At 42.8% G+C, this 24454-nt stretch overlaps 1 protein-coding gene across 3 annotated transcripts in view; it reads right to left on the bottom strand.

The window, feature by feature from the left end:
- The window catches only part of LARP4 (La ribonucleoprotein 4), a 308397-nt gene that overhangs the window by 72890 nt on the left and 211053 nt on the right, over nt 1-24454 (bottom strand). For all 3 annotated transcript variants that reach the window (XM_078688918.1, XM_078688919.1, XR_013610958.1), the window contains 2 exons: nt 11226-11338; nt 9766-9931 (listed from right to left, as the gene is read on the bottom strand). In XM_078688918.1, the coding sequence (XP_078545044.1) occupies nt 9766-9931; nt 11226-11338 (279 nt within the window). Of the gene's footprint in view, nt 1-9765; nt 9932-11225; nt 11339-24454 lie in introns of those variants that run through there.

Below are 24454 nucleotides of genomic sequence, written 5' to 3'. Positions count from 1 at the left end.
GAGAAGACTCCACTCCCTATGGGTCTTCTGAGGCTAAAACCATCTGTTTTAGGAGCCTCTCGGTTATAGGGCTCCCATAGCCCTGGCAGTCTCATTGACCTTTATTTGTTGAAGGGATTTATCTCCCTCACTTCCAAACAGGGCATCTCCTGTGAAGGGTTTGTTAATTGAGGTGTGGACCTCTCGCTTGAAACCTGATATTCTGAGCCAGGCATACCTCCTTTACATTGAACTTATACACATGTGTCCGCTGGCTGTATCAGCTGCGTCTAGGACTGATTTCAGGTAGGTATTTGCAATGTGTTTTCCTCCCTCCTGTATGATGGATTTTGCTCTTTTTATCCTCTTCTGGACGCTTGTTTATCAGTTCTTCAATGTCATCCCACTGTTGTTGGCCATACCTGTTCAGGAGGGCACACATTTAAAATGCACCATTATAGTGCTGCTTCCTTTCCCATCTTTCTCCCCCCATGTCCATTCCTTTGCTTTCTCTCTGGAGGTGGTCCAACAGAGTGCGCATTGCTCCTTCGTACCATGGTGACAATGATTGAGTCTGGCACCGTTTCCCTGAATATATTTAGGGTCATTTGTGGAAGACATTTGATCTCCACGCTTGGGGTTACCACTTTTGCTGACGTAGGCTCCCTGAAATCCTCCTTGCCCTGCTCCAGGATACTTGGTAGCATTGGGAAGTATTGTGTCCCCTTGGAGGATGGTGTCAGTCTCTAGGAAGAAGCAGGAATCTCCTTTTATCTCCTCTTAGGGGAAGCCGAAGGTATCAGGCTGTTGTAGAAGGCTAGGTCGTTTGGTGTGGAGGCCTTCAAGGGAAAGCTACAGACCTCTTCAGGACTTTGTGTGTCAAGGTCATTCCATTCTTCGTTGAATGTCACCAAGGCTCCCTCCTCTTCTGGAGCCTCAAGCTCATCTTAGACATCCTTAGTGAGGTTTGGGGGTTACTGGAGATTTAAAGACATCTTACTCCTTCAGCTATTTCGGTGGAATTTGCAAGAATTCTGAATTTCTTCAGCAACTCCAACTCCTTTGTTTTGTCGAAGGAGGGCCACCATTTCCGCTTCCAGATGTCTTTTTCTCCCTCAAGGGCCCTTTCAGTGTCTGAGTCCGGGGAGATACTCTTCTTGGGTGTGGTGAATTCTGTCTGAGGGTGTGGTCTTTTCCCTCGCAGCATCTTGTTCAGTACCTGCCTTCGATTTAGACACTCTTCCCTAGTCTATATCCCTGGGGCGGAATCCACGAATTTCTTCTGGTCGTGGCTGACCCTCGGTCGTTTTCTTCTACACCTGGGCTGTCTTTTGTGTCTTTTATCCCAGGGCCCTTGGTTTCCAACAGGTGAGGGATTCTTAACCGGTCCGTCTGTGTCCTTTGTCGCCTTCTTTGAGGTACGCCTCTTCGAGGATCTCAATGTCCGACACCATCCCCTGCCCCGTGTGTCCATTCTGCAGCCTGGTCGCCCTCGTCGCTTGAGAGGCCACAGTCCCTCAGGTATGGTAGCTTATGGCTTTGGATCATGGCTGTGTAATGTTCCGCCTCTGCTTTTGGAGTAACTGGAGTGTCTGACACTAACACCGTGCAGGCCTCGCAGTCTATCCTTGTGATCCCTCGGCAGGCTGAGGTTACTAACATTGTGGATCGCGGTGTGCAAACCTGTGGTGGCATTGGGCAAAATTTGAAAGGGGTACTTTTCATGGCACCTATCTCGCCCTCTTGATCTGTGTCGTTGCTCCGTCTGGCTTCGCCGACGGGGAAAGGTGCCCGGAGGTGTCCTCTTCTCTGGTGTCCTCAGTCGACCAATGGTTTTCGCACTCAAATCCCTGATTCTTTCGGGGATTTCGTCCAAAACTTTGGAGTGTCACCCTTTGTTCCAAACCCAATGGCGGAAAAAAGAACCTGAAGATGGCTGCCACGCACAGGAACTTCCAGAGCGCCGTCTAAAGTCACAGAAATGATGGGCCTAGCACCAAATGGTGGTCGTTGACACCCCAATCAAAAAAAGAAAACAGACTATTCCGGACCAGACCACTATATGGCAGAATAATGAATGTGAATCCAGAAAATGATTCATGCTGCAAAGCAACTTGTAATCATCCGATCCTAGATGGCGGACTTATGCAAAGCATGTGTATCTACAGCACACATGACTTGAACATTCATTTTCACATCACTAAACAAAGTGTTTGGTTTGATCCTATTAACATCTTAGTTTCTATCACACAAAAGTGCAAGAATATGCTTACACAACCATGGAAATATATGTACAATTCCTTTTCAAGCTATGTAAATGTGTTAGAAAAAAATCGACATCCTACTGCCTTTATTTTATACAGCAGGATTGTCAGACAGTACACTTAAAAAATACCGATCTATGGAGTCAAGGGGAAAAAAAAGTAAACCTCAAACTCCAGGATAAAATTAGCAGCAAACTGTACAAAGACCTAAGCTGACATGGTTTTTAACCACAGCAAATGTGACAAGGTAAAAACAATATTTAAAGGAGTCTTTATTACTCACTCACTTTGACTGAACATGACATGTTCTTAATCAGATCGCCAGAACAGGCAAAGTAGGCCCCTAAAAATTGCTTGCCCTGATAAAATCTAACTCGCCATAGAGAGTGGGTGAATAGATTGAGGCCTGCAATAAATGTGTCCTGCTGATTTTGAATGTCATACATTGCAGTCATGTCTGTTTATCAGGACAATCATGTTTCTTATCACAGATTAGAAGGCTTTCAGTGCTCACAAGATGGCTAGGAGTTCGAGGTTGTTGATGTGCTTGGTATGTTAGAGTTTATGTCCCTTGTACAATTTTAATTCCAATATGTTCACGCTCAATTCATGATTGATACATTGTTGGTAATGTTTACTGTTAGAAGACAGTACAAAAAAAGCCAGCCTATTAATAGGTTGTGTCCTTTGACTGGTGAGGCAGTGTTGAAGAGGACTCCGCATGTGTAACCTGGTGTGTGGCACAACTGTTATACATATCATCCCAAGCAGTCTCATTACAGTTCTTACTAGCACTGGGATAGTAGACTGAAAAAGGCAGAGGCTGTGCGTGGATTGTGAATCCTAGCCTTTGCAGTAAATTGAGTACTGTGTGAGTGTGTGCTGGGCATTTTTGCTTCATCCTATTCTTGATCAGGCAGTCTAAATAAGTAAACAAGTGAATGGGACTAGATAAGCAGACCCCACCGGTAGCTATTTCGCTAAGACCCGTGGGACTGTTGTAACCTGAAGTGGTAGTGTTGACCAATGGTGCTGGATGAATAGGGATATGGAAGTAAGAACCCTTGCGGTCTAAGGCGGTCACGAAACCCTCCCTGGCAAATTATTAGAATTACACCCTGTAAGGAGGTCATATGGAAATGAGCAACAGTATGAACTGATAAGTGGCCCAAGGTCTAGTGTAGGCCATAATGTTCTTTTTTTGGGGGGCGAGTATAACTGGAAAGAACTCTTGAACATCAGAAAGAGTTCTCCAATCCCTCAACTTCAAACATTAGCCCATCAAGGAACTCTGACAAGGTGGCAAACTTCCTTCATGACAAGATAACCAACATCAGCAGAAACTTTAAAACCCAGTCCAAGGCCACAGTTTACTTCGAGCAACACAACTATCCCGCTAGCACCACATTCAACTAACTGGATGGAGCCAGTTCGCCCCACTGGATACTGCCTCCATCATATACTCTGCTCACTCAAGGGACCCTCACCACATCTTTAACCTAGGCAAAGCCAGAATCAGTCACGTACTCACCACCTTGTTCAACACCTCAATTGCCACGTCCACCTTCCAAGGACTGGAAACATGCAGAAGTCAACACCCTAAAGAAACCTTTTGCAGACCCCAGTAAACAATTACCAATCTCCACGTTCCTGTTCCCAGCGAAAATATTAGAAAACGCCATGAACCAATAACTTTGCACATCTGGTACCGATTAGTCGCCTCCTCTCAATCCTGATTCCGCAGCATCACAGCACAGAGACAGCCCTCATTGCGGTTACCAACTACATACAAGCCCTACTCAACTGAGTAGAGACCCCAGCTCTGATCCTCCTAGTCTTCTAGGCAGGCTTCGATAAGCTCTCCCACCACCCACTCATCACAAGGCTGCACAACATAGTATACCAAGGAGCTGCTCAGATGCATCGCCCCTTCTCACTGGAAGGCGGCAAAACAGTCAGCCTTCGCCCCTTCAACTCCGAACCCAATGACATTATCTGTGGAGTACCCAAAGGATCCTCTCCCAGCCCGACCCTCTTCAACATCTAAATGACACATCTAGTCATAGTCAAAACACATGGACCCCTCATATGCTATGCCGATGAAACAGCTCATTTTCTGCCAAGTCACCTTCAAGACCAACTTCCACAACAGCATGACCAATGTCGCTAACTGGATGAGGACACCTGCCTGAAGCTCAACAATTTAAGACAGATACTTTTTTTGGAAACAAAAGCTCCCCATGGGACACATCCTGGTGGCCCTCAGACATCCGACCTACTACTAGCCCTACTGACTATGCTAGGAACATAAGCATCATTCTGGACAACAAGCTAACCATGACAACTCAGGTCAACAGTCTCCTCCTGCTTCTTCGCAAGACTTTAAAATGGCTACCCCAAAGCTCAAGACGCACCCTCACCCAGGCCCTCATCTCTAGCCGACTGGACTACGGCAACACTCTACGCACGGATTGAAGCTCACCTCCTCAGACAACTACAGACTAGACAGAATGCTGCAGCCACACTCGTCCTGGATCTCCCTAGACAAAACCACATCACCCCCTACTCCGAGACCTCCACTGGCATCCTGTATAGAAAAGCTGTCAGTTCAAGCTCCTGACCAACACATACAGGGTCCTACACTACTGTGGACCTGCCTTCTGAAACACTGCCTGAACTTCCATCAGTCCACCAGACAACTCTGCTCCCCTTTCTCCAACATTCACACCCTTCATCAGATATAGCAGGTACAGATGTCGCCCCTTCTACCTAGCAGCAAAATCATGGAATGAGCTACCCTTTCATCTACAGACCTCCATCTCTTCGAGTTCTGAAAGTCCCTGAATACCTGACTAATCATCGGCACCCTGTCAGCGCATAGAAACCCTCACAAATGACAAGTAGCGCTCCACAAATATACTGATTGACTAAATATATGAAGTATACTCCCTGCCCCCTTTGTAGCAGAGGTAAAAATTGTATAGCCTATTTTTGGTGGGGAGCTTGAATCTCTACTAGCGGAGTGAGAGGTTGTGGAGTAAACACCCTGTGTCTTGGGGGTGTGTTTGGGTGGTGTGGAGTTCTAAGCAATAGCAATTTTGAACTATAGCAAAACACCCACTGATCAGATGCAATTTTCACCCAATATGGATGGAAATATTGTATTTGCTACCAACTGGGGTTATGTGATCAGAAGGTGCCCTAGGTGAGTCAGTGGTTTGTTTTCCCTTTCGGGACATTGCCTGTGCCCCTGTTATTTCCTCTGTTGTATCGACGTCAATAGTCCCTGGTGTTCAGGGGATATTGAAAGGCCTTATGTTAACTTTGGTAGGTGTGTGCCTGTGAGGTATAACCTGATTTTCGCAAGACTATAGGAAGACCTATGAAAAATGCCTTGTGAAGAGGTAGTTTGTAGTGCCCACATTGAATTTGCTAAGCTCGTGTCTTTTAAAAAAATAATATATTTGTATCTACCTTGGGACCAGAAAGATGCTTTTCTAGCCAATGGAATGTTTAGTTTTTAAGCTCGACACCTGGAACCTGGTGTGTCTATAGAATATGCCTTTGTTTGCACCCCATGAAGTGATGTCTGCTACACCTAGTCCGTAGCTAATATTGGCAATAGAGATAACCTTCCCTTCAGCCATAATTTCTACACTACAAGGGCAACTCCATTCCTTCCCAATGTAATCTGTTGCATATTGACAGCACCATCAAAAATTGGCGCTGCATTAGAGGCACTTGCAGTGACTTGTCTGCCTGCTGCGTCTATATGCCTACTCTTTACTCTGGGTGGTGCATTCCTGATGATTAGTATAGACAACCCTTTTCCTGGCTATAACATACCAGGAAGTCTTGTTTGACCTGTGCCGGATTAAAATAAAGCCTTCTGGGGAAGCTTTATATTTTTCCTCCATATGAGGTGTGACTACCCAGGGCCTGACTAGAACATTAAAGTTTTCAGGGGCAGACTTATTCATACCCTGTTGCTATGGAAATAATGTTTAAACTGTGCTTCGGTTCTTGAGTGGGTGTCAAAAGGATATCATCTGCCTCAACATTAATAGAAACATTGTGGTGTTTAGTCACTCTGAATTGCAGCATGGTATACGGTTGTATCTTAGGGTGGGGGGTGAATTGGGAGGGTAGTGGATGCTTAAGGGGTTGGGGGGGCACGGGGATGTGGGGGGGCAGAACGGGTGTGTTTCAAGGTCCAGATCCTCCTGAGAATCCACTTTGTAGTCCTCTCATGGATCATCTCCGGAGGGACTTCTCAGTGTCTGGCGTCAAACCAGAAGTGTGTGTCCTTTTAGGTGTGTCAGCGCCATAAGAATTCAAAGCTGTTCTTCAGCTCCAAACCTTTGGGCCTGGTCAGAGCAGAGGGCAGCAATGTGTCTAGAATGTTTTGGCTGTTTCAGGGCAGGACGCCAAATTATCACATGAGCGGTGTCCTCCACACAACAAGGTTTTTTTCTGTGTATTTTACCCATGCTCCGTATCTCTAATCACTGATATTGGCCTCTTCCTCATTGGTGGCATTACCAGTCTGGACTCCAAAACCCAGCTTTTTCAGAAGATCAACAGTTTTGGAAGTTGGTGTTCTGTGACCTATGAGTCCAAGGGTCTCTGCAACTCTTCCTAGAAATTAAGAGGGATACTGCTGCCAAGAATGTCCAAGTTACAGACATTGTCATCCTCAAATGTGTCCAGCGCGTCTCACATATTTGTAAGTATCTTTTTAAAACTGAAGGCTTGACAAAAGATTCACTTTGGTTCCTGGAGTTCCAGAGAGGCAGAGGTAAAAGCCTTGCGCTAGTTGAACCAAAATACTTGGAACTATAATGTGAGCAGAATCAGAAGGGAGTACCCTCATCTGCCTGCATTCTCCCAAGCGAAGGCCTCGTATATTCATTTATGTCCAATCGGTCCAAGTTCATTATCTTTGTCACCAGAGACCATTATGCTGACACCATGAGTTAATGTTTCCCAGATTATAGGTAAGATAAAGTACTGAAAGCCACAAACGTCATAGCACTCTTGGTCTTTAGATGTCAAATGATTCGGGCAACCGGATTCATTTGCTGCAGGCCAACCAATGGACAAATACTTCAGCCATCAACCACCCCACCAAGTCGATTGTATATCAGAATCTTTGCTCCCCTCACATTCTTGCATTTGTGAGGCTTTTCCGTGGAGAGGGCCAACTACACAGGAGAAGCTTTTTTATCAGGACAAATATGAGAAAGCTGGATAATATATTTGCAATTATCCACTGATTGGGACTATATTTTGGTTTTAATTGTCTACAAAAACTTTGAAAAATGACTAATCGCCTGGCATTTCGGATAATCCAAAATTTGGAGCAGTACAAATGATCCCTTTTGCTAGACTTCATATTCTTGGGATTTCCTTCGTATTCCATTTTGATTTTTATAAAGTGCTGAACTGTCTGTATAAAAAGTAAATGCTTTTAAGCCATTGCTTGGTGGTTTACTCTTTATTTTGGGAGTTTTATGACGATCTAAAAACACTACATAGAGTCTAGCAGACAACTGTAAATCATTTTCAGAGTTTGGTCTTCAACTCTTCTCTGACCCATTTGGATTCACTAGTCTTTTTTTCTTCTTTTTTTTTATTACCACAGTTGGGTCATTTGACGAATGATACATTCATAAGATCAAAAAAAAAAAAAAAAGAAATAAAGTATAAATATCCATAACCTTCTTTTACAAAATTGTTTGAGTCTAACAGGGAGGACAGGGTTACCAAATTCATATACACAATACGTAGAACCATGAACTATTTCTCTAGATACTCTTTAAGAGCCCCCCCAAATCGATATACCTAGTCGTTTTTTCCTAACGCCCTTTAGAACATACAAATTCCATTCCAATTCATATACATTAAACAATTTCCTTCGCCAAAACTCAAACGTCGGTGCTTCGGGTTGTAACCATTCCATGGCTATGCATAACCGGGCAATGGTCACTGCTACAAATAAGAAGTTCTTAAATTTACATAGATTCACATTATTATTGACATATTGCCCCCCCCCCCCTACTAACATAAGTGCAGGGGATATTTTAATAGGATACTGAATAACTAAGAATATAAACCTTTCTATACTGGAAATAAAAGACGATAATTTGGAACAGTTGTAGAAGACATGAACGACGTCTGCATCTTCCCCTCCACATCGAAAACATTTTCCATCATACATAGGCCCCCATGTTGCCATTCGTTTAGGCGTGTAGTATAATCTGAATATAGTGTTATATACCTGCGCTTTCAAGTTAGCGGACAGGCACAAATCCTTAGCCATCAGAATAGTATCAGCAACATTTAAATCAGTTTCCTCCAGTTGATTCTGCCAGTATACGTTATATTTGTTCAAGTCATCCAGTTTATATTCCGTCAGCAACCGATATATCATACCAATCCTTTTTTTAATCGAATTGCCTCTATTAAATTATTGGGAGTAGGTGTGTTTAATTTCTTTAAACAAAAGTCCCTAACTTGTAAATATTTAAAAAAAGAAGAATGAGGTAGCCGATATTTGCTTCCCATATTTGAAAAAGATCTAAATATTCCGTCTGTATCAAATAGATCACCTATTCTGACCACCCCTTTCTTGCTCCTGGATTCACTAGTCTTTATTTCCAGTTACTTTACTTTGGAAGCATTTGCGCAAAGTACACAAATGCTGAATTCATAAAAGTTTAGTTTTCAGAAACTTAAATTCTTGGTTCATCCATGGACTTCCAACCAGTTTCCCTGAAAAGCCAGGTACCGGCACAAATGTCAACACACATCAACCACCACTTACAAAAGTACAAATACAGACTTTTCTTTTTATCTTAAGCCTTGAAACAGAGTAATTTTAACACAGCAACCCTTTTGGTAATGTCATTTTTGCAGATTTTCTTTTCATAGAGCCCTTTTGAGGGGGTGGGGGGACTATTTTACATGTGCTATTAAGCTGTTCCCAGAAGAAAAAATTACAAACCCAGAGTATCTTTTAAATCCTCTAAGATATGCGTACACACATGCATTGTAGAATTAGCAAATATGGCAGGGTTTTAATTTGAAAAACAAAGCATTAAAAAGTTTTTTTTTTTTTAAACTCCAGTGATCGTAAGGTTAGGTAACACACTAAGCTTTCTGACGAAGTTCATTCTGAATTAAAAGTATTGTAAAGATACTTTTCACAATGGCAACTGTTAATTAACAGTTGCTTTTGAACATAGGTACAGTTCAGACAATCAGCAAAATGCTATTTCTGACTTATTAAACTTAAGCACCTATAAAAGTAAGGGAGCAAGCTACATTGTTTAAGACACATAACATTACCATTTTGTTTTTTACACAATGTTACGACACTAATCCCCCTCATGTCCAACAATAAATATTCCAATACAATCCATTCATGTAAACTCAGACCAGTTTGCAACAACCAACACAGATTTCCTTAACAGAACACGTCCCTTTATAGGTGTTAAAAATGTAGAACAATTTCCATTACCTGGACAATCACAACTGGCAATGCACTGGTAGACGGTAAAGTGGTATTTGTTCTTGGTGGCTTGGGAGCATCTACAGAAGATGCAGGCAAAGTTGTAGGAGTCTGAATCGCCACATCTTTCTGGATTGAAATTTCAGTTGGTTTCTTGTCCAGTTGAGGTGCAGTACTAAAGCACAGACAAGGAATTTAATTATCAAAATAAACCTTTTAACAGCTAATGAGCACAAGAAGCAATCCTTCCTGCAGGAATTATTTATTCCTGTAACCAACCATACTCAATATTTTTGGAATTACATTACACAAGTTGTCACAAAACGCATCTTCAAAATAAAGGATAGTAAATTATCAACAAAACTCATGGAGCGTATCACTCAACAAGATGCCATTTCTTACTTATCACCAAAACATACAGCTGAAGCACTGCATGCGCTATAATAGGACAATGTTAATTTTTACCAAACCTGCCTGCAGGCATTGGACTAGCTGGAAATGAGGAGAGGTGGATGACAGAGTAACACTTTCATGATTATATAACCTTACACTTTACTTCCTAGATGTTGGGAGCAGATACCACCATTACATGCAAACTAACTTTTGTATAAATACTACTATAATACCCATTATATTTGGGGCTCCCAGTTATATGGTATTTTTTTTTTATTTCAGTCTGTATTTATCCACATATATTTTTTGGGCCAACTCACTGGTATTTATCCATATTTATTTTGTGTTTTGATAATAAATGGAGCTGTAAAATCATATTTCCATGTTTAACTCTTGGATGTGGACTAACACTCGAATGCGGGTCATGTTTTAGCAAATTAAGCAGCCACTCACAGGTACATATTAGCGTTATACTACAAATGTGTTCGCATATGACTGTATTTAAAGAAATCTCATTCTCTTTCTTTAACCCTTCCTGCTATTTGCTCAGCTGTTTTCTGGAATTTATGAAAGACAACATGGTGAGTTTCTCAAAAGAAGCACCATTTTCAGTATTTTTCCGCTTTTAAAAATAAATACAGTAAACAAATTGTTTTCTGACTGTATTTATCTGTAAAAATCAGTAAAAACGGAAGCCTTAATTATAGTGGAACCAAAATAAAGTCTACAGGTAAAAGGCAAATAGTTTAATAAGAGATCCAAATATAACTTCATCTCCATCTGGGTCAAGTGGGTTGCAGATTATCAGTTGAACTCTGAACAAAACACACAACTACACTAAACAAAATTACAACCAAATAGCACATTTAAGGACAGACTGTATTACGAAATAGTAATATTACATTAAGTGCAATATTAGAACTTTTACACACGCCCTTCTCCCTACAATAATGGCTAAAGACTACATAATCTTAAATTAAAGTAAATCAAATAAGACAAAGTGGACCAAAAACATTCTAATGTACTGTGAATGTTTACAATCTGTAAAGGGAACAGGAAATTAAGGCCATACACACCTGAGTGGAATAAGCTCTACTGTATTCTGAGGACTTGTACTTAAAATAGGCAGTTGAACAGATTCGGTTTGTTCTTCAGGAACTGGGCTACTCTCACATACTTCTTTGCTTTCCTAAAATATACAATGAATATATTTTAGATGCAACAGTACATATTTTAAACATTTTAGAATTTTAAACAAATGTATTTACAAACCTATATGGCTGTTCTCAACAGTACAGTAACAATCACTGCCCTCAAATTTAGCATTCACTGCACTATAATCACGTAAAGATCCTTTGACAATATAATTTTTCAAATGTGAAAAACACCTTCAACTAAACACACTGAAAAGTAATGCAACAAAAATGACCATGTTTGCAAATTTTTTTTAAAGTGTAAATCGCACACTTCTCAGTTAAACAATTTCCAGTGAAACAGGATTGGGTCACAAGGAAGCTCTTGCTACAAAATACAGTAGAACAATCAAACTTTTTATTAAGATAATGAAAAATGTATGTTGCGTAAATGGTGACCCTCACAGCGGAATATGAACGAAAGCTCACATGTCCCAAAAAGGCAGCAGGAAAACGGAGGACACTGAAAACAATTTCATTAACAATAAGAAAATGTGGAAAAAGACTCAAGAAAGTTTATGGAAATTGTCCTAGAAACAATAATAAATCAATCATAGGGATAATAATTAAGACTTTGATAGTAGTTTAATACAAAATGTTTAAATATAGTCTATGGTTTACCAATCACATGCTTCCACATAAATGAACCTGCTAATAAAATAGTTATATTACAAACACAAATCTCCAGATTAACTTGTATTACCTGTGTATTACCAAATAAACCATCTAGGACACAATCTGCTTAATTATGAGGAATACGTTACTTACCTTTGGTAACAAAATAGTTTTACCCATAGGACCAGTTTTGCAGCTTGAATTTTCTGCATTCACATGCTGTGCATTATTCTGCCCTGAAGTGGTAGGGTCCGAAAATCTCCTTTGTAAGAGTCCTTCAATATTTTTGGGGGTTGTGCATTGGCTGTCCCACCATTTGGTGCCTAATCCAGCCTTCACCATAAGCTGCTACATGTGGTCACCATTACTAGATAAAAAATGTTTGTACACTTATATGTCATCTCTTGATTGCATGCGAACCCAGAAAACTCTTAAAGCTGTAAAACTACTTCAACAGGTAAGAAACCATTTCGTTTTTCAACATAACTATTCTGCATGCACATGCTGGGCATTGATTTTGTAGTTTGTTATTCTTGTGGCGGTTGGTTTGGGGAGGATTTTGAGCTTGTGAAAAAAGTTTTAGCACTCTGTCCCACTCGCACTTCTTTGACCATTTGTAAGTCTATGCAATAGTGGTTTGTGAACATGTGCACTGATGACATTCAAACGTCATTCAACAGTATATTTGCCAGAAAATCTATTGTTGCAATTTTCCTACGTGTAGTAGGCTCTAGGGTTTGATTTGTAGTTGTACAGCAGCTGATACGAGACATTTTGATTATATAATCCACCTTGCAATGGTATTGTTTTTTAACTGGTTTCATCTTTGTTATTGTCTGTGAAAGACAAAGCTGTTTTCCTTTCCTAACTGCTGAGGTCTTCTCCATATAGTACATTAGCGGTATCCCGGGATCAAGCACATGTGGTGCTCTTTTAGCTAGTTTTTGGCTCCTGGAAAAAACTTAATTTGGATGGTTTGGGTCATGTGAAAATGTGAGATGACCATTGGTACGAATTGTGAGTTTGTCCCCATGACTTTCCTGTCTGTGTATTGCGTTTATGGATTGTTTGCCCCAGCCACTCGGTCTTCAAAGAGATTTCATTGTGATATGGAAAGCAGTCATTAGTGTGACCAATTTCAAAGAGGCCTTGTGAAGTGGTTCAAAGGGTTTACTTATTAGTTGTATTAAGACTAAATTCAAGTTTCATGTTGGTGCTGTCACTTTTTGATGGGGCTATTAATTTTGATCCATTCAGGAATCTTTTGATTACAGGTGTTTTGAAGAAACTCTTTCCTATCTGACCTCTTGCATAGGTCAATATTGCTAAATGTACCTTTAATGACTCAAATGAAATCTGCGGTCTAGTAGTTGTGAGGCATCGTAGGACTGTAGTGTCTTGTAAGAAGCCAAATTTGTGGTATCATCTAGAGTAACTTTCCCATTTAGCCGTGTAGTATTTCCTTGTTGTTGGTCTGATTGCTTCTGAGGATCACCACAGTTTTACCTGGAAGTACTAGTTGTTCAAACTAGGTTTTCAAGAGCCAAACAGATACAATCTGGGATTTTGGAACTTTTGTAGAGGCCCCCCCCCCTTCCCCTTTCCCCCCCCTTCATGGAGAGTAGGTCTATAAGCTTTTGCGTGTTGCTCCGAGCTATCTCTATCAGGTCTGAGAACCAGGTTTGACTCGCCCACGGTGGGGCAATAAGTATTAGCCTCATTTGTGACTATTTGCCTTTGTTGATTACCAATGATAAAAGTGGGAGTGGGAAAAACCGCACGCAAATCTCCATGACCAGTCTATCGACAGAGCATTCCCTACTGATTGGTGGTATGGGTACAGGACACAAACGACTGGCATTTTCTTTTCTCTGGAGTTGCAAACAGGTCTATTTCTGGTGTTCCCCATTGCCTGAATATCAGTTTGAGTACGGTTGGATTCAGTTCCCACTAGTGTGAGGTGGTTGCCTGTCTGCTCAGTTTATCTGCTTGTCCATGGTCTTTTCCTGGTAGACTTATTGCAGTTATATTGGTCTCTGGGTGGCCTACCACCAGATCTATTGTGCTAGTTTTTAAACTGTGAGAAAGTGCCCTCTTTCTGCATGGTTGCCCCCACCTTTTGTTGAAATGATGTGTTTTGACGGAGTGTGCCCTGGGCTCCTGCTAACCAGGTACCCAGGGCCTATGTTCTTTCCCTATAACTGCATTTAAGCCTACACTAAATTTACTTCTGTGGCCACAGGTCAGCCCCTGGTAAATGATACCACAGGTACCCAAGGCACTGCGACTAGAGAAGGTCTCTAAGGGCTGCAGCACTTAATGTGCCACCCTTAGAGGTCCTGTACCTTCACACACTCACACTGCCATTGCAGGCTGCGTGTTTTTGTGCAAGTGAAGAATCGACAGGACACACATCCCTGTGTGCCATGCCTACAACCCACTGCCCTGGCATAGATCAGTCACCCCTCTAGCTGGGTGCACTATATCAGTGGTGAGGGTACAGGTGCATGAGCCCTGTACCCCTACAGTGGCTAAGTCAATTCTTAGACATTGTAAGTGCAGTGCTGCCATTAAGAGTATATGGGAGTTTGTCATTACAAACTCCACAGCATCATAATGGCTACACTGACAACTGAGAACTTTGGTATCCAACTTCTCAGGACATTAATCTCACACTGATGCCAGTGTGGGATTTAATGAGAAATGCACACAGAGGGCATCTTAGAGATGCCCCCCGAAAACTAACCTACCAATAGTTTTCAGGCTGAGTGGCTGCTTGCAGCTGCCACCACCAGACAGGTTTCTGGACCATGGGTCGAGAGCCTGCTGCTCTCAGGGGCCTGAATCAATGCACATCCTGGGACGAGGTGCCAAGTCTCCTCCCCTAGAATGGGCAGGGTCCACGAAGAGGAAGCTTCAAAGGCTTGCCACCTTTGGGAGCTGCCTCAGGCCTTTGAGGAAGCTCACAAAGCTGCCTTCAGCAACTGGTCCCCACTGGTTCTGAACCCCACTTTAGGCGGGATAACAGGCAGGAAAAACAAGTGAGTAAGAGAGGTGTGCCTGCTCCGCCAACTCCAACCCTCCGGTGTACCCACCCCAGGGAAGGGACCCATTTTACCTACCTTTAATGCACCTAAATCTAGTATTTAGGAGGCACCACTGAACCTTGCTTCCTTAGACAAGAACCAACTACAAAACAATAAGGTCTGAATAGCCGTGCCGAAGCGAACAAGAGTTCGACGCCCACTGACTTGGCCCTAGCCCTACCGGCCTGTCTCCACCTCGAACCAGCTCCTGCGAAATCCCAGTGGGTCCTGCATCCAGCAACGTCAAAAACCCTGGAGGTACTGCCTGCCTTCAACCACAAAGACGGTCTCCAGTGAACACTGGATTTGTGCAGCAACAAACTCTGGCCCCAGCTGGAAACCTCGAATCTGCACCTCTGCTTCCGCTGTACATGGCCCTAGCGGGCACACACCACAAGAAAGTCTCCCCGGCGATCCTGATCAGAGATCCAGCAACTCCTGACCTGCCTCAAGCCCCCAGCCGACACCTGCAGCCATATCTGGAAGGTCTCCCCCAACTGCGACCAGGAGCTGGTAAGAAGATGCGACCCTTTAAGGCACCCCTGCACCCAACACCCTACGCCCTTGGGTGGCACAACAGACAGTGCCATAACCAACCCCCAGCATCCCAACTTAATTCTCCAAGTGGTGGTCGCTCCCAGAAGACATTCCTTCCAGAGTCTGAAGTGCCTTTGCAAACCAGATGTTCCCCATTGCAAACAGGGCACCCAATGTCGAAACAGCACCCGGCCACCCTAGTGCCGCTGAGGGTGCACCTTTGGTGCTGCTTTTTATCCACATTTACCCTGAGCTAAAGTCCAGGAGTTTGCTCCCACAACCAAGTGGCTTGTTCGTCAGCAGCCACCAACCGGAGGCCCCCAAACCAACAATTGATAACATTGGGACTCCGCACTCTGCATCCGGCCGCCCTAGTGCTGCCGAGGGTTTAACGAGAATGCATCCCTGACCCAGGGGACCTCTGAATCTACCTCCAGAACCTCAACTTCCACTACCGAATACTTACCCTAAAACCGATAACACTAATTTCCATAGGATAACATTGACTGTTTTTCTTGGAAATGTTTCCAAGTGTTGAGTTTGAAACCCTAAAGAAATTCTTTAAAATTGTACTAACAAAAACGATTTTACTTACCTGTTTACAGGAAATGTCCCAGGGTAGTATCCAGGCATACTACACAGTGTAAGAAAAGTAATCTCAAAGGTAACATACCTGCACTTTAACTAAAGATCCCATAAAGTATATGTACTGTATTCTGAAAAGCATTGCATCAGAAAGTACTGTAATCAAATCAAAGTAAGTTTACAATTCAAACTATTTACAAACTGCATTACTACTATAAAGTATTTATTGCTTACCTGTGCCAGGCTTGCTTGGTTCTAGAAAAACTAAAAGAATATTTTTATACAAAAACAATTGGTCTGAAGTTCTGAGTGTGTGAAATCATTTGCCGATTAAGTGTGTACAACAAATGCCTAACGCTGTACTCTGATAAAGCCTTACTGCTAGACCACACTACCACAAATAGTGTGAGTTTCTATTTACTTTACCTCTGCCTATCTTTTTGATTCCACTGGACTGTGCACATTAGACCTCACTTTGGTATAGTATATACAGAGCCAGCTTCCTACAGAAAGTACCAAGGATTTTGTACCGCCCTGTGATTGAGATGGAACATTGTTGTATTGGCTGTTTGGATAAGTAATCATTTGCCCCATAGCTGTTTGAGACACTTATTTATTTGAAGTTTTATATAGAACGAACATAAACCGTAGGGTATCCGAGCGCTTTACAAGGAAAGGTATGTTACATACATGAAGGCATGGGCAAAGTATAGGGATGGGGGATAAGGAAAAGTAAATGGTGGGACACAGCAGTGGCTTTTTACAAGAGTCAATACAGTTCTAAAATCAGCAATAACTGGAGTACAATAGGGCACAGGGAGAAGAGATCTAGAATAAGAAAACAAGTTACTTACCTGTAACTACAATTGTCCAGTATTGGTATCTTTCATAGATTCACATGCCTGAATCATTCCCAGTCACAGAGGAGGGAGTACTATGGTAAATAAAATAGCAGTGCCAAAGGTAAATAACAGTAGTAGGCCCTAAGGAAAAAAGTCCGGAGGCCTAAATCTTCGTAGCCTATCTACATCAATATGCTAAAAGAACCAGACTTTTGGTACAACCAATCAGGTACCAGCACCCTCTAGAACCCTCTCTGCAGAGCCAGTTCTCCTCAGATTTTCGTTAGCACAAGTGGGAAATAAGTATCCCAAAACAGAACTGACTCTCCGGGGAGGAGGGTGGGTGCATGTGAATCTATGAAAGATACCAATACTGGATAACTGTAGTTACAGGTAAGTAACTTGTTTTCTTATCCAGTATTGGGGTATCTTTCATAGATTCACATGCCTGAATCAGAGTAGCAAGCAGTATGCCAAGTATACAGGCGGTTGCGGATGGTGAGAGACTTGTACTGATAAACTCCCAGTTGCATCCCTAAATAATTAACAAATGCATCATAATCCGACTTTTCACATGTACAACATGATATAAAGACTTGTAAAGATACATGCATATTTACATACAGTCCTGAATATGCAAAGTTTATGTACATCTTAAATGAAAATAAATACATATATATACACAGAAACATACACACAAAGATACATACACACATACATATATACATACACACACACATATATATATATATATATATATATATATATATATATATATATATATATATATATATATATAAATAAATATATATATAGATAAAGATAGAGAACGAAGGGTACCTGAACTGTTCTCAAAGAAAAAGATGGCGTAGGACAGATTGTCCAACCGCCGCATCCTCTTGACATGTTGATTGAAGGCAGTAATGCCTCGTGAAAGTGTGCACATTCTTCCATGTCGCAGCACGGCAGATATGCTCTAGAGTTACTCCAGCAAGTAATGCTGTAGGCGCTGCCACAGTTCTTGTGGAATGAGCTTTGACCTCTCTCAGCAATGGTTGTTTGATTTGTCATCACAGAAATGGATCGTAGAAGCTGTCCATCTAGCTATTGTGGCTTTTGGGACTGCTGTTCCCAGTGTGGCTGGACCGCAAGCCACAAATAGTGGCTCAGATGTTCTAAAGGGTTTTGTTCTCTGCAAATAGAATTTTATACATCTTTTGATGTCCAGAGAATGTAAAGTTCTTTCCGCCGGTGTAGTCGGGTTTGGAAAGAGTTTGTAACTTCACTGGCTCTGAGGTGAATTGGGACGGTACTTTAGGTATGAAGGTAGGGTTAGTTCGGAGAGTGACAATCCTTCGAGAAATGCAGAAATGGTTCCTTTATAGTGAAGGCTTGAATTTCACTTTCACCTCTAGCGGATGTTATAGCCAGAAGCAGAGCAACCTTCCATGTTAGAAAGGTGAGTTCGGCTTTGTGAATGGGTTCGAATGAGGGCCGGACTATACTTGCGAGGGGCTGACATCAAGGCTACAAGTGCACCTTTCCTTGCGGACACCACCTCTGGGGCCCTGACGCTGTGGTTACCCCCGCCGCCGGGCTGGTAACATTGCTCGGCCGCGGAGAGGGGAAAACCACAGTTCACAGCCTGCCTCGGGGGACTGCACCACCCACTTCCCCTACAGCGCGCCCGGAGGCGCTTAAACTTCCGCTGCACCCACGGAGGAGCGGGGCCGTACTATACTTGCGAGGGGCTGACATCAAGGCTCCCAGTGCACCTTTCCTTGCTGACACCACCTCTGGGGCCCTGACACTGTGGTTACCCCCGCCGCCGGACTGGTAACATCGCTCGGCCGCGGTGAGGAGAAAACCACAGTTCCCAGCCTGCCTCGGGGGACTGCACCACCCACTTCCCCTACAGCGCGCCCGGAGGCGCTTAAACTTCCGCTGCACCCTCCGCGTCGCGGACGGAGCTGTGGCCGTCCGGGGGCGGCAGGGGACGGGACGGGCCACCCCTCTTACATCACTCCTGCCGAAACATGGGTAAGCGCAAATTGTATAACTCTCAGGATCTGGGTGGTGGCGAGGCTAAGGTGGCTAGAAAATCTGCCTCAATTATCTCATACTTAACATCTGCTATAGGGGCTCTATCTTCCCAAATCGGATCGGCTGAAAGAGAATTGGGTATCCCCACAAGCACTGCCCAGAGGGAGGGAAAAGCTCCAATACACTCAGTACAACAAGCAAATATCCCGCTGGAGCCCGTTGTCATTGTTAAGCAAAAGTCCTTGCCACAGCAAGTCCAGGAGGGGAGATCTGAGACGACTGCTCATCCAGAAGCTATCACTCCCCTTGCACCTCCAATGTCCATCAATGGAGCTTCTAGCATCTCTGGATCTGACGCCAAGGTGGTACGTAAAAATTACGGGACAGAGTCTCCAATCCCCCTGGTACAACAGTGTGACCCAATCCACCAACTTAACAGATCCTAAAGTGCGGGACTTGATCGAGGAAATATTCACAACACGGGTGGAACAGGTCTTATCGTCCATTGCTAAGGACATTATCGATACCCTTAACTTTTGCGTCGCTGACTTACTATCTAAATGTGAACGCATAAACTCATTTTTGACACGGCATGAGGTTCCTGTAACGCAAAGTCAGTCAGACTCCAACTCTCTCGTTACCCTCATGCCACTTGAGCCACAAGTAATGTCCACGCAAATTCCTGGGCTCCTTTTAAATCATGTACAGCGGGAGAAACCCTTAAGACTCCCAGATTGTGTGACCTTGGACTGTGTGTATTGCCCCAGGGGGCTCTGCTCACCATATGAATCCCGCTAGCCAGCAGAGGCCCTAATGCAGTGATGGGGTTGAGGGTCTTATGGACATTGAGACTAATACCGAAAGGTGGTAAGACTCTTCAGCAACCTCACATTTACTTACCCCCAGAAGCCAGCCCACTTGTAATTGTTTTAGTTGGTGTCCCATCTTTAGATACAGGAGGGGTAGATTCCTACAGGTCTCTCTTGAATTCTACAAGGAGATGGTGTGACCAAAACTGTTGGGGGCACGATAACATCTCAAAGAATGTAATTATGGTAAGGCGGGTCGGCTGGATTGGGAAAACTGTTAAAAGGACTAAAGGAGACTTATCGTTAATTTTGACAGCCCCCTTTTAGCCCCAAGAATGTTATGGGATGGATCTGCCATGAAGAGCGGGGAGGGAAATGTGAGAGCAGTGCCATTGGGCTTTTTTTACCCTGACTTAGGTACCCATCGGCCAGCTGTCAACTTGCGCTCTTTCGCTACCATTGGCCCATTAAGGTGGCAATCTAGTGTATATGACAATAGGCCTTTGTTGAAAAACAAGCCTGATTCAGGTATGTCATGTAAATCCATCTGCACTGATCCAATGGGCACGAGGGTAGGTAGCCCTCTGGTCTTAGCAAACAGGTTTTCTCCACTATGTGATTTAAATAGTAATGACTGACTAGGGGGTGGTAACCCGAGCTTCCTACAATGTATTACCGACCTTACTCCTGGACCACCTACAGATCCCTTGTATAGAGTAGTAAGCTGAAATATCGCTGGGCTGAGGGCAAAAAGGGAGGACCAAAACTGGCTTAGGCAAGGTAATGATGTGATAGCATTACAGGTGACCTGGGAGACCCAAAACAACTTTTGGTTGGATGGTTATAAATCATTCTTTCAGCCAGCACGACCATCAGTATCAGGACGAGCTAGGGGAGGTTTGGTGACCCTGATTTCCGTGAACCTAAAGGGGGTAGTAGGCTATTAGAGTCTGATTCCCCAAACTGTCTATTGGTAGAAATCAGTGACCAACCTAGAGGGAAGCTGTTATTGATAAACCTGTATAACTCGAGAGGGCATTAATTCTAATGAACACCTTTTCTTTTTAACAATTTATTGGAAAATATAAAAAAAAGAACAAAACACTTTAATTGATATTATGTTGATGGGAGATTTTAACACACATTTGTGTAATTTTAATTGTCAAATTAATGACAAACACAGTATGTCCACAGTAGCATTTCCACACTTCGAACATAACCAGATGGGGGTAGCCTTGGAGGATTTCCTGGCTTGCGAGGATCTTTACGAACCCTTCTTTTTCGAAAAGAATGAAAGAGTAGCAACCTTTAAGTCTAGGGACAGTACCTCAATAATTGACTACATCTTCCCGACACCCACACTACTGGACCATGTAATCTTTTATATTGCCATAGAGTCCCTTTTTAGTGACCACAATTCGGTCTGCCTGAAATTGAATGTAGGCTTTGCTAGAGTAGATAATTTAAATACCGCAGGGGGAACTTTAAGTGTAGCCATTAGAGATCAAGGCAGACGGCTGAAATGGTCTAGAGTAGTACTCGAGCTATTCCTGGGTGGTCTCCGCGATAAAATGGGAGTAGATATCCAGAAACGTATGGCGGATACTAACCATCCAGAGGAGAGGATTTTAGCTTTTGAGGCGATCTGTAAACAAGTGGCAACAGATCTAATAGCTCCATCTAAACCCACTAGAGAAATAACGAATAGGTGGTTTGACACTAAATTCTCAAAAGCTCATCGTAATTTACAGTTAGCTCTAAAAGCTCATCCTAGGGACAAAGCTCTCATTGCCACCCTCAGAAAGGTATACAAAATACATTACAGATCCGTAAAAATGATATTAAAAACGAAAACTGGGATAGCTTAACTTCTGCAGCGGTCCTGAGAGATAGCGCTAAATTCTGGGCGATGGTGAATAGCCCCTTGTTAACTGGAGAATTTAATGGGTTGCTTGAAACGAATATCACAGACCGAGTGGCTGGGTCACTTTGAGACTATTTATGCAAGTAATGAACATTTTAATCCCTTCACACCACCAGCGAATTGTTTAACCACCTCTATGGATTTATTCCAGGAAACGGATGTGGAAAAGGCAATATTAGACACTGCTGCTAATAAAGCACCGGGTGCTACGATGACTGGAGTCCCTGACTGTTATTGAGAAACGCTGCGACGGGTACATGGACGTATTATGGTCGTGACAGGAATAGAAGGATTGAAGACATAAGACCGTTATTCCAAATACTAGGAGATTAACGGCAATAGAGTTACAAAACTACATGGTTACAAGAATCTAAGGACGACTACTGAGAACAGCAGGGAAGAAGGATTTCTCTGTTAGGGAGACCGTGTTTTACACGGTTAGACGACCCCAAACTTAATTAGCAGCTACTCGACATAATTTATTTTACTCTACACTATCTCACCATTACTTTTGGAGGTAGTTTGTATGACTGCAAAGACATAGATAGTCCACTATCCTGGAAGGATTTACCTGTCCACAACCAGATAGGCCGATTTGATTTAGACACAGAAGAACCATATGAAATTTATTGCCTTGAAAAAGTCTCAGGATTGAGACGAAACACGTGTCGGCATTGTGAGCTGAGAAGTTTTTTGTACATACTATGAACTTTTGAAATAAAGATTTGAAGACTACTTTCTGCACTGGATCTTTGTCTCTACAAAAAATTGCTAGTTCTGTTATGGACATTGAAATAACTGGTGCCCATCTCCTTATACTATAGGTGGAAAATTGTGCCACTTGGAGTTTTACTATTTAAAAGAGATATTTACTTGGTATCTATAATCTACAATTAGAGTGCCGGTGAAACCGTCCCTCTGTCTAACAATTTGTTGCACAATCTATGTGCGTGTTAACACCGTGGGGTAGTGAGTGTTAGGAGGAGGGTCACCTGAGCACCTATGTTCGTGGTTAATATATTGTACAAGAATCATACTTTACGTAACTTAGAGAAACCAAACGAATGTGCTGACATTTTCCCTTTTGGGAACACTACTACCCAATTGTTGTTACTTTAAGGACCGGGACCTGATGAGGTTCCATCCTATTTACTTAAGGTGGACCCCAAACTATGGGCCTCAATCTTGACAAATGTTTTTAAATCCACAGTAAACTATGGTATCCCCGCGTCCTGGTCCCGCTCCATCTTCATTCCAATTTTTAAAAAAGGGCAACGAGGGGACCCGAGATGCTATCGACCCATCTCACTTATTGACTCCTCTGTAAAAATCTTAGGGAAAGTTCTACTCTCCAAATTAAATGAAAGGGTCATGGAAAAGGGGTTATTAGCGGAAACACAGTATAGATTCAGAGCAGGGAGAAGTACTGTGGATCAGTGCCTAAACCTGTACCTTTTAGTCAATAAGTACACAGCAGCTCGGAGGGGTTCTATGCATCTTGCTTTTATGGATTTGTCCACAGCTTTTGATCTAGTTAATAGGTCAAGGCTGTGGACAATCCTATTGGACATGGGGATCGACTCCGGCTTGGTGCTTTACATGGCGGATTTACACCGGGATCTTTATGCCAATGTAAGAATGACGCAAGAGGGTACTTGCACTGGACTTTTAAATCTGGGAGAGGGGTGAGGCAAGATACATCCTTGCCCCTCTCCTTTTTACATTGTACATTAATGCCCTTGAAACAACACTGTCACCGGCCACATTACACGTCCCGCGTATAGGTAGTACCGCTATTCCGGTGCTCATATACGCGGATGACACGGTCCTGCTAGCCCGTACCCCCAATGGCTTGCAGCACTTACTGAATTCTTTTGGAGACTTCATGTCATCCTTGGACCTGGTCATTAATTCTTCCAAATCCCAGATTATTACTATGGGGTCCACTGTTCAGAAGCATAGAACATTCTTATGTAAAGGGACTGAGCTACAAAGAGTAGTTGCATTCACATACCTGGGGGTCTTATTCAATAAAAACTGCTCTTGGGCCCCTCAAAAAACTGTTAAAAGGAATGCTTTGACTCGCGCTGGCTCTGCCCAGCTTAACTTGACCCAGCGCCTAGGAGGAAAACCTTACGAGGCAATCCTAAAAATACATAAAGCCAAATGCATAGCAATAACCACCTATGGTGCTGCTATTTGGGGTTATACACCAATGACAGATACAAAGGGCTGAAAATAAGGTATTTCGGTGTCTTCTCTCGGTCCCTCAATCTACTGCTACTTTCGCAGTACACCAGGAACTAGGCATGGGGTTTGTTGAAGACCTGATAAATCAGGGCCCCCTTATCCAATGGTTAAAAATATGGCTGAACCCAGATTTAATTTTAAAATCAGCAAATCTTGAGGGATTGTCTTTGCCTTGAAAATGCTAAAAATATCAAATGGCTTTCATATAGTCTCAATTTACTAAGCTAGGAAGACCAGAAATTTATGAAAAGGCCGGACTCTATTCTGAAAGGAGATATAAACTGGGTCAAAACACACTTCATGTCCTCAAGAACTCAGGAGCGGGAGGCGGCAGAATTGCTGAAACCTACAGTAAGAGCCTATTCCTTGATTGCTACTCTAGATTCTTTGGAATTTTATTTAAAAGGTATTTAATAGACCC

Source organism: Lissotriton helveticus, chromosome 1_1, assembly GCF_964261635.1.
Source record: "Lissotriton helveticus chromosome 1_1, aLisHel1.1, whole genome shotgun sequence".
NCBI lineage: Eukaryota > Metazoa > Chordata > Amphibia > Caudata > Salamandridae > Lissotriton > Lissotriton helveticus.
This window is presented reverse-complemented; position numbering and strand designations above follow the sequence as displayed.